At 38.8% G+C, this 10808-nt stretch overlaps 1 protein-coding gene across 2 annotated transcripts; it reads right to left on the bottom strand.

The window, feature by feature from the left end:
• Window positions 1-838: 838 nt before the first annotated feature.
• Window positions 839-9466, bottom strand: LOC133607134 (immunoglobulin superfamily member 11). 2 transcript variants are annotated; one of them, XM_061961599.2, is made up of 8 exons: window positions 9449-9466; window positions 8862-8972; window positions 3562-3716; window positions 3371-3437; window positions 3168-3299; window positions 1536-1691; window positions 1349-1471; window positions 839-1270 (listed from the first exon to the last, which is right to left on the bottom strand). In XM_061961599.2, the coding sequence occupies exons 2-8, from the start codon at window positions 8926-8928 to the stop codon at window positions 1065-1067; spliced, it is 906 nt and encodes a 301-aa protein (XP_061817583.1). In that variant the 5' UTR covers window positions 8929-8972; window positions 9449-9466; the 3' UTR covers window positions 839-1064. The 2 variants fall into 2 exon arrangements, with proteins under 2 accessions (XP_061817583.1, XP_061817582.1); XM_061961598.1 differs by having other exon boundaries at window positions 840-1270; window positions 8862-9041.
• Window positions 9467-10808: the final 1342 nt, after the last annotated feature.

Raw genomic sequence — 10808 nt, 5'->3', positions numbered from 1 at the left:
TCGGTGCGGCGTCTTCAGTAATGCGGACGCTGTATCGATCCGTTGTGGTGAAGAAGGAGCTGAGCCGGAAGGCAAAGCTCTCGATTTACCGGTCGATCTACGTTCCCATCCTCACCTATGGTCATGAGCTTTGGGTCATGACCGAAAGGACAAGATCACGGGTACAAGCGGCCGAAATGAGTTTCCTCCGCCGAGTGGCGGGGCTCTCCCTTAGAGATAGGGTGAGAAGCTCTGTCATTCGGGGGGAGCTCAAAGTAAAGCCGCTGCTCCTCCACATCGAGAGGAGCCAGATGAGGTGGTTCGGGCATCTGGTCAGGATGCCACCCGAACGCCTCCCTAGGAAGGTGTTTCGGGCACGTCCGACCGGTAGGAGGCCACGGGGAAGACCCAGGACACGCTGGGAAGACTATCTCTCCCGGCTGGCCTGGGAACGCCTCGGGATCCCCCGGGAGGTGCTGGACGAAGTGGCTGGGGAGAGGGAAGTCTGGGCTTCCCTGCTTAAGCTGCTGCCCCCGCGACCCGACCTCGGATAAGCGGAAGAAGATGGATGGATGGATGGTTTTCTCTTGTCACTTTAGTCTTATAATTAAGCTAAAATATGACTGAGATTTTAATAGTGTTTATAAAAAAAAATCAAAATTAAAACCACTCAGAACATTACATTTTTTAAATGATTTAAATAAAAAATATGACAACTTTCTCATGATTATTTAATATTGATTTGAAAAAGTCATATTTAAAATATAATCAAAATATTACTGCTTTTCATAAAACGGATTTTATTTTTGTAAAGTAGTACTAAAGAGTAAAAGACATTATGCTCCATAAATTCAAGTTCTTTCTTTCTAAAAAAAAAAAAGGCTTTAGTCTCATACTATTTTACTTTTGCTCGTAAGACTGGGGCAGTACTTTGGTGCTTATTATTCTTCCACCACTAGATGGCAGTAATGCACCTTTCCCCTAATAATGTATACCTTTGGCCATGGCTACAGTGTGAGTTAGAAGAAGGAAAGTGAGAGTATGGATTGTTTATTTCTAAACCAATATGGCGTCTTCGTAGCGGGTCAAACAAAGGAACGCTTTATCAGTGATGGAGTGTAGCGGATCTCATTGTAACCTTCCTCCTCCTCTTCCTCGGAGGTCTTCCATCGTCCGTCTTGACCTGTGCGGTGAAGCCACAAGCTGAGCAGCAGCAGGGCCAGCAGCATGAGAGCCATGGATAAGGTCAACAGCACCCCCTGCAGGATCCCTGAGGAGTTGCCGGCCAATGCTAAGCGTGAAACCACAATCCAAATCAGCGTATTGGGAAAGGAGACAGAGAGCATGCTGGGAGATCAAAGATGTTCACCGCTGTAGACGGACAGGTTGACGTAGCAGTTCTCGGTCCCCAGGACGTTGGAGGCGGAGCAACGATACAAGCCTGACGTCTGAGACGACACGTTGACGATTTGGACGGAGCCGGACAGATCGTCTGAGAAAGGAAAGAACAAAACCATGTGACCTTTGACCTACGTCTGCTTCAAATGTTTTCTGACCTTCCATGTTGATGGGAAGAGAAATCTCCTCAGGGTTGAGTTTATCCCAGTGGATGTCAGGAGTGGGAATCCCTTCTGCTACAGAACACGACAGGGTGACACTTCCTCCCGTCGCCAGTTTGCCTTCCCACTCACACGCCGGCAGCGAGGGCGCCACTGATGATGAACAACATCAAACGTCAGCTGGAGTGCTGTGTAGACCACCACAGTGTATACCCCACAGTACACCTTCATGACATACAGAAGACATCTAGTGCACATACCACACATGTACGTGTAATACATGCAGTACGAGTACATTCACACACTGTTCCTCAGGGGGAACCCTTTTTTTTCTTCATAATGAAAATACTGCTTTAGTTCTTTAAGTTTATGATTCCCCCCACCAAAATAACTACTTTATTGCCATATTGCAACTTAATTCTTTAAATATTACAGCTTAATTTCCAAAATATCCTAACTTTATTCTTAGAATATTATACAATACAATAAGACCCACTTTTATTCTCTGGCTTTTAACATTACGTGAGTTGTGTGGTCGACTGTGTTTTTACATTTTGATTTCTATTTATTGTTTTAATTGGTTTTACCCTTTAAAATCGTTTTTAATCATATTTATTTTTAGATTGTTTTTATATTGGTTTTATTTTTTTGTTGTTTAAAATGTGCTATATAATGAAAGTGGATTGGATTGGATTATCCTGTTTTTTTTTTATATTACTACTTAATTCTTACAATATTGCAATTTTGTTATCATATGATCATTTTATTTTCATGTTACAACTTAACTTTCATAATGTTACAATTGTATTCTCGTAATATTACATTTGTAAGCTCATAATATAACATGTTCTTAAAATATTACATCTTTTGCCTCACAGATTTTCTCTTAATATTACAACTTAATTGTCGTATTACAATTTTACCCTCATAATTTTATTCTCATATTATAACAACTTTTTCCTTAAACTAATTCAACTTTAACCTCATATATACTCATATGTCAACTTAATTCACATAATATTGACGTTTTACTCTCATATTACAACTTTATTTTCATAATATCAACATTTTATTCTCATGATTTTGCCATTTTATCTCAACTTTTTTGTTAAAATGTTACAAATCAATGATCATTCATTCTTTTAATATTACAGCTATATAACAAAATATTACAACTTTATTTTCTCAGTAGATGATTTCTTTCTTTTTCAACGTCACAATAATGATTTGTTCTACATAATCTTACAGCCTTTGTCATTTTTCATTCCCATAACTTATTTTTGATGAAGAAGGCTACACAATCATAGCTTTTACAGGTTATTATATATTAATCTACTGAATGAACTCTTTTGATGGCAGATTAAGACTTTTTCCTTTCTCCTTGAGAGAATACAATTTATTTTCTCGAAAAATGACGTAATTCTCATTAGATGACGTTTTTCATTTAAAAAAAATTGAGATCTTTTTGTCATCAGTGGTAAATTTTTACTATCAATGAATACAATTGCTAGTAATACCTGAATGACGAAAGTAAGAATACAAAACGTAATTTGGTAAAATGATAAAAGTGCGTTGCACAAAGAAGTGTGTATGTTGTACAGTATACAATACAGTACAGTATAGATTTACCCAGCACTCTGAGGACCAGTTCTCCTATGCCAGGATCCGCAGTCTCGGGAGGATTGTTGACCATGCAGCGATAAACGCCAGCATCTGATACACGCGTGTCATTCACCATGATGTCGCCACTTAATGGAATAGCTAACATTGGAAACATCAAATGTAGTTTTAAGACCAGTTGTGAAAATAATTATGAAATATACACAACACACCTGTGAAAGCCACCCTACCAATGAGGGAGGGGTCTTCTATAATCTGGCCGTGGTCAAACACGATCACCTGGAAGGTTGGATCACACTGAACTTCAGCCATTACAGCTAAGAAGAGCCTATTACTAGTAGTACTGGTACTAGTAGTACTGGCACTACTAGTAATAATAGTTGTAGTAGTGAGTGTACCGTACCTGAATGGGGGAGTATGGACTGGAGAAGGGAGCAAGTGTCCAGATGATGTTGAGTCTTGAAAGTGGGCTGGAGGTGAAGAAGGAACAAGGCAGGATGACAAAATCTCCTCGGACCACTTCGATGGTGGACTCCTTCACGGTCACCACCAGACCACCTGTGACCATGAAACAAATGAAATAAGAAACGCATGTATATGTATGTATGTATGTATGTATGTAACTATTTATGTACTTGTATGTACATTATCTGTCCATCAATATCACTGTATGTACGTACTGTATGTATCTACGTATGCATGTATGTACATAAGTATGTACAGTCGTGGTCAAAAGTTTACATACACTTGTAAAGAACATAATGTCATGGCTGTCTTGAGTTTCCAGTAATTTCTACAACTGTTATTTTTTTTGTGATAGAGTGATTGGAGCACATACTTGTTGGTCACAAAAAACATTCATGAAGTTTGGTTCTTTTATGAATTTATTATGGGTCTACTGAAAATGTGACCAAATTTGCTGGGTCAAAAGTATACATACAGCAATGTTAATATTTGGTTACATGTCCCTTGGCAAGTTTCACTGCAATAAGGCGCTTTTGGTAGCCATCCACAAGCTTCTGGTTGAATTTTTGACCACTCCTTTAGACAAAATTGGTACAGTTCAGCTAAATTTGTTGTTTTTCTGACATGGACTTGTTTCTTCAGCATTGTCCACACATTTAAGTCAGAACTTTGGGAAGGCCATTCTAAAACCTTAATTCTAGCCTGATTAAAAAAAAAAAAAAAAAATCACATTTACATAATTATTCAGACCCTTTGTTCAATACTTTGTTGACGCACCTTTGGCAGCAATTACAGCCTCTAGTATTTTTGAATACGATGCCATAAGCTTGGCACACCTATCTTTGGGCAGTGTCGCCCATTCCTCTTTGTAGCATCTATCAAGATCCATCAGGTTGAATGGGAAGCATTGGATGTACATTACTGCATTTATCTTTCCCTCTATCCTGAGTAGTCTCCCAGTTCCTGCCACTGAAAAAAATCCCCACAGCATGATTTTGCCACCACCATGCTTTACTATAGGGATGGTATTGGTCTGTTGATGATCGCTGCCAGGTTTCCTCCAAACATGACATCTGGCATTCACGCCAAAGAGTTTAATCTTTGTCTCATCAGACCAGATTAATCTTCTCATAATCAGAGTATTTCAGGCGTATGTTGGCAACATTTTTTTTTTACTAAGAATTTGGCTTCCCTCTGGCCACTCTACCATACAGGTCTGATAGGTGTTTTGCTGCAGAGATGGTTGCCCTTCTGGAAAATTCTCCTCTCTCCACAGAGGAATGCTGTAGCTCTGACAGAATGACCACCGGGTTCTTGGTCACCTACCAAACTAGACTAAGATGAATGCAGCAATGTACAGAGACATCCTAATGAAAACCAACACTTACCATCCAACCTGATGGAGCTTGAGAGGTGCTGCAGAGAGGAATGGGCGAAACCGCCCAAAGATAGGTGTGCCAAGCTTGTGGCATCGTATTCAAAAAGACTTGAGGCTGTAATTGCTGCCAAAGTATATTAAAGTATTGAATTTTTTAAAATAAATTTGCAAAATGTGAAATAAAATGAATTATTGAGATTTTAGCAAATAGCTGCAATGAAACAAAGTTCAAAATTTGAAGGGGTCTGAATACATTCCGTACCCACTGTATGTATGTATATATGCATATATATATATGTATATATATACATATATTTACATATATATATATATATATATATATATGAATGTAAGTTTGTATGTACATATGCATGTTTTTTTGATTGATTGATTGATTGAGACTTGTATTAGTAGATTGTACAGTACAGTACATATTCCGTACAATTGACCACTAAATGGTAACACCCGAATAAGTTTTTCAACTTGTTTAACGGGGGTCCACGTTAATCAATTCATGGTTAACTGTATCTTTTGATCAACATCACTTTATGTACAGTGTGTACTGTATGTGTCTATGTATGCATGTATCTAAGTATGTATGTACATATCTCCGTATGTAAGTGTGTATGTACGTAGTTAGTTTGTTACGGAAACAACAACTGAAGGAATCAATACTACAGGGTGTGATGGACTTTCAGGGCTATCGACAGATGCTGTGATGAATGCCAATGGTGAAAGCCGGATGGAAGCCAATGGCAGGAAGGCGGAACTTCTGACTGACAAACTTAAGACTGTGTTAAAGTTAAAAGTTAAAGTACCAATGATTGTCACACACACTAGGTGTGGTGAAATTTGTCCTCTGCTTTTGACCCATCCTCTTGTTCACCCCCTGGGAGGTGAGGGGAGCAGTGGGCAGGAGTGGTGGTCGCGCCCGGGAATCGTTTTTGGTGATTTAACCCCCAATTCCAACCCTTGATGCTGAGAGCCAAGCGGGGAGGTAATGGGTCCCATTTTTATAGTCTTTGGTATGACTCGACCGGGGTTTTGAACTCACAACCTACCGATCTCAGGGCGGACACTCTAACCACTAGGCCACTGAGTAGGTTTGATAGGATTTTGGCATGTACAGACAATGTATGATACAGAAAAACTAGCACAAGTAACAGCAGATGATACAACCTAGACATATGTGGAGTAAGTGAAAGCAGATGTACAGTATCAGAGAAACCAGTAATGTACTCAAGGAGGATTGACGAACATCCCAGGGATGGAGTAGTCCTTTTACAGAAAGGAGCAGAGAAAAGCTGAACTGAGTGGCAAGCTGTCAATGGTAGTCTAATGAAAATCAGACAGAAGAAAACAAATCAATACAACTATAATTTAGTGTTATGTTACAACACCAAGGCACAACATGGAAATTGTGATGCCAAAATTGGGAATGGCAACACAGAGTATGACAGGGCAATGAGAAAAGAGGACTGTGGTACTATGAATAAGAATGGAGAGAGGCTTGTAGAACTTTGCACCACTCATGACCTAGTAATTGGGGAAACCCTCTTTTAACAAATAAACATCCATAAACTGACCTGGTACTCTCCAAACGGAAGGGATAAGAATCAGATAGACCTTCAACCGATCATTACTTGATGTCAAGGTTAAACTGGGAGCTGATGTTGGTAGCGACCGTCATAGTTGTGCTCAAACAAAAGCAGAGGAAAATGGGGACCAAAGAGCACAAGTGACAAATGACATGGCCCAAAAGTTAAAGGTTGGTTTGTACTACAAGTGAGTGACAGATTTAAGGCACCAGCAGATATGGAGGAACATACAGAGGTGAATGGAAGTGATATTGGTGAATTAGTGAATCCTGCTTGAGGTACAAGCAGAAGAAAAAGGATTGGTTGATTGAAGACACATGGCAAACCAGGAGGGCGTTAAAGAAATAAGTAATTAGAACGACATTTGAACAGCTGAAAGAAAGCTAAAAAAAACAGTACCAAGAAACAAACAAAGCAGTTCAAATTAAAGCCAGAGCTGACAAACGGGCATACGTAAAATATTTAGCTAATCCAGCAAGAGAGGCAACCAGGAAAAGAGACCAAGGGCAGATTTACAAGAATACCAAAATAGTCTTTGGCAAACATCGTCTAATCACCAACAGTTTGCAGACTTCTGGGACACTTTAACGAAGTATTGGATAAACAACCACCTACAACAGAAGCTAATATCCAGCAGGCAAACAATGATCTGGACATTAGCATTGAACCACCGAGTATAGGAGAAGTGTTACAGTCATGGGAACGCGCCTGGCCAAGATAATCTAAATGCAGAGGTATTTAAGGCAGACCCGGAGCTTTCTGCTAGCGTTCTTGGGCCATTGTTCACAACTGTCTGGGAGAAAAAGGAAATACCTGATGACTGGTCATCATTAGGATGGCAACCCAAGAGAGATTGTAACAAATGGTGTGGGATCACCCTCCAACAGTAAGATCATGGCAAAGCTTACCATGCAACAAATCTCAGATGCAGTCGAACAATTTAGGAATACACAGGCAGGATTTCATAGAGGAGGGGTTGCATCAACTAGACATTTGCACTATAGACAGACCTATACCAACTGTGTTGATTTTGAGAAGGTGTTTGACAGCCTCCACAGACACATCCTCTGGGACATCTTGCGAATGTACGGGATCCTAAAGCACATACTGTAGTGGATCGCATTAAGACCTTCTATGTCAACTTCTCTTGTAAAGTGGGAAACGGAAGCCTTGCATTCCAGGTGAAGACGGGTAAGACAAGTGTGTGTGATGTCAGCCCTAATCTTCAACAAGGCTGTTGACTGGGTGATGCGTCGGACAACAGAAGACCAAATAAGAGGCATATGATCTTCTCAGCAATAGAAGACCTTGAAACACATGTAAGAGAAAACATCACATGACTTTGCTCAGCAAATCAACCTTAAAAACCAGAAGGAAGGTCAAATTATTACCCAAAAATCCCAAACCCATTAACAATCCAAGCAGATGTGAAAGATATTGATGGGGACACACACATACATACATGTAAAGATGTCTCCATGTATGAATATATTGTGCGATTGCTTTGTAGATGTAGGTATCTATGTACCGTATTTTTCGGACTATAAGTCGCAGTTTTTTTCATAGTTTGGCCGGCCTCCAGTGTGATTTATATATGTTTTTTTCCTTCTTTATTATGCATTTTCGGCAGGTGCGACTTATACTCCGGTGCGACTTATACTCTGAAAAATACGGTAGTTTATATGCAGCTGTATATGTACTGGATCTATCGATCAATGGCTTTACAGATGTATGTATCTATCTTTGTATGTATGTACGCATGCATGCATGTGACTATTATGTACTTTGTCTCCATGAACCTTATGCAGGTAGGCATCTATTGTTCACTTTATAAAACATGATGCATCTATTTGCCAATGTATATATTTAAATAGGTCAGTATAGAATTAATCCATGACCTCATTTCCAGTGCCTCAACGATCCTGAAATAATTAACCCCTCACCCCCATCTACAATTTTGTGTGTCAGTGCATGAGTGTGTTTGTGTGTGTGTATAATTAAAGCTGACAGTTCTGACGCTGAGCCAAAACCATGTCAGACAACAACAAACTATTTAACAATAAAAATACAGTCTACACCTGTATATGGATGAACTATACTATACTGATCTATATGTTATACAGTAAAACTTCAAAGATACAATAAAATGGGTGACAGGGAGAAGTAGAAAGAGCCTTCAGTATGTGCACTACTACAACCATGTTGATGATATATGCATATATAATTACTAGAAAAGTATGTAATTCATTGCAGGTTACTCACTTGTCTGCAGTGCTGTGAAGCAAACACTTAGAATGTTCCAGAGCGTGCATTCTCCAGAGGAAGCCATGGAAGCAATGTGAAGAACAAGCCGCACTCCTGTCTCCTAACTAACTAGTGGCCAACAGAACTAGGCATGCATGATTAATGAATCGAGCGACAGCCAACATCACCTCTGTCACACTAAGAGACGAAACAAAAGCAGCATTATTACTTTTAGGAGGGTAATCTCATTATTACATGTTCAGGGGACGATACCTAGAGGTAGGGAAGTGTGTTTGTTGACCAATTAGTTCCATTTTGTTGCAAGGCAACATACAATGTGCAGTAAGGTGCTGCCATGGAAAATAGATGTGCAACTTTTTTTCCATTTTCAATCATGTGGACAACAATGTAATGTAATTTATGTGTAGTTGGTATTGGAATATACGGGACACCCAACTTCAACTGGAATTACAATCCAAACTATAGCTTTCCCTTCACATTTGTTAAAATTAACTTTAGTTTGTTATAAATCCAGAGTAAGATCCCAAAACAGTGAGGAGCTGAATATTTACAATTTGACAAGAAAAAAAACCAAATCCTCTCACCTCAAGTTTGGCTGTCTTGCTCCAAAGAAGACTATGTAGGCGAGCACTGATCAAACTGTAGTTCTCTAAATTTCCATACCACAATTTAAGAGACAGAGCCCTCTGGTGGCGAGAAATAGTGTGACAATCAACCCCATTTTCCCAACCTACTTTTTGTTCCCGAATAGAGGATTTTTTCTTCTCAAAATATTAATTTATTCTAACATTCTTGACATCATTCTAGTACTATTGCAATATTTGACATGAACACATCGATTTTTATACTCAAAACATGTTGCTTATATTAAAACATCCAATTAAAAACATTTTTTAAATTAAAAAAATTTTTTTTTAAAGATTCAAGATTGCTATTTTTTTCAACAACAAAAAAATAAATGTTTTCTAAAAAACAAATTTCAAGACAAAAGTATGTTTTTTTTTAGTATTTGCTAGCCTCTAAATGGGGGTAAATGATAAATAAATAAATGGGTTGTACTTGTATAGCGCTTTTCTACCTTCAAGGTACTCAAAGCGCTTTGGTGTTCTGCTGTTTTTAGTAATATGCTGAAAATCTTTTCAACATCCTTCGAAGTTTTAAATGATAAATAAATGATAAATGGGTTATACTTGTATAGCGCTTTTCTACCTTCAAGGTACTCAAAGCGCTTTGACAGTATTTCCACATTCACCCATTCACACACACATTCACACACTGATGGCGGGATCTGCCATGCAAGGCGCTAACCAGAAGCCATCAGGAGCAAGGGGTGAAGTGTCTTGCCCAAGGACACAACGGACGTGACTAGGATGGTAGAAGGTGGGGATTGAACCCCAGTAACCAGAAACCCTCCGATTGCTGGCACAGCCACTCTACCAAAATTAACTTGTGTTAACAGGTTGGACAACTTTGGATCTACTGTCAAATTATTAACAATGTTAAGTTGATGAAATACTGTAAAATTACCATAATCAATATCATCTTTTGCGCTTGAAATACCCCATTTCTGTAACCCAAGGAGCAACGACTAACACATCAGCAAAATTAATTTCAGCTAAAGTCAAACCACAGTCACTAAATGGTCAGGCAAAAAAAAAGCAAACACTCCTAGACCAGCGCTCACCGTTTAAAATATACATAAAATAATTGGATTTCGACGACAAACTTTGCATCGGTTGAAGTAATATTCATAGGTTGAAGTAATATTCAAGTAATATTCTTCCACTGCTACAACAAGAATGAAGTTCTGTTTGTTATTTTAGCCCATGAAATTATTTTGGTCAACATTTATCTCCCTTTAATTATATTTTCGTCCAGTATTTATTATTTTAATAACATGTTCCTCCTCACTATGTCACTGATGCAAATATACAAGTAGTAAAA

Source organism: Nerophis lumbriciformis, linkage group LG09 (assembly GCF_033978685.3).
Source record: "Nerophis lumbriciformis linkage group LG09, RoL_Nlum_v2.1, whole genome shotgun sequence".
NCBI classification, from domain to species: domain Eukaryota; kingdom Metazoa; phylum Chordata; class Actinopteri; order Syngnathiformes; family Syngnathidae; genus Nerophis; species Nerophis lumbriciformis.
The sequence above is the reverse complement of the archived record's forward strand: the minus strand, read 5'-3'. Positions and strand labels throughout refer to the sequence as shown.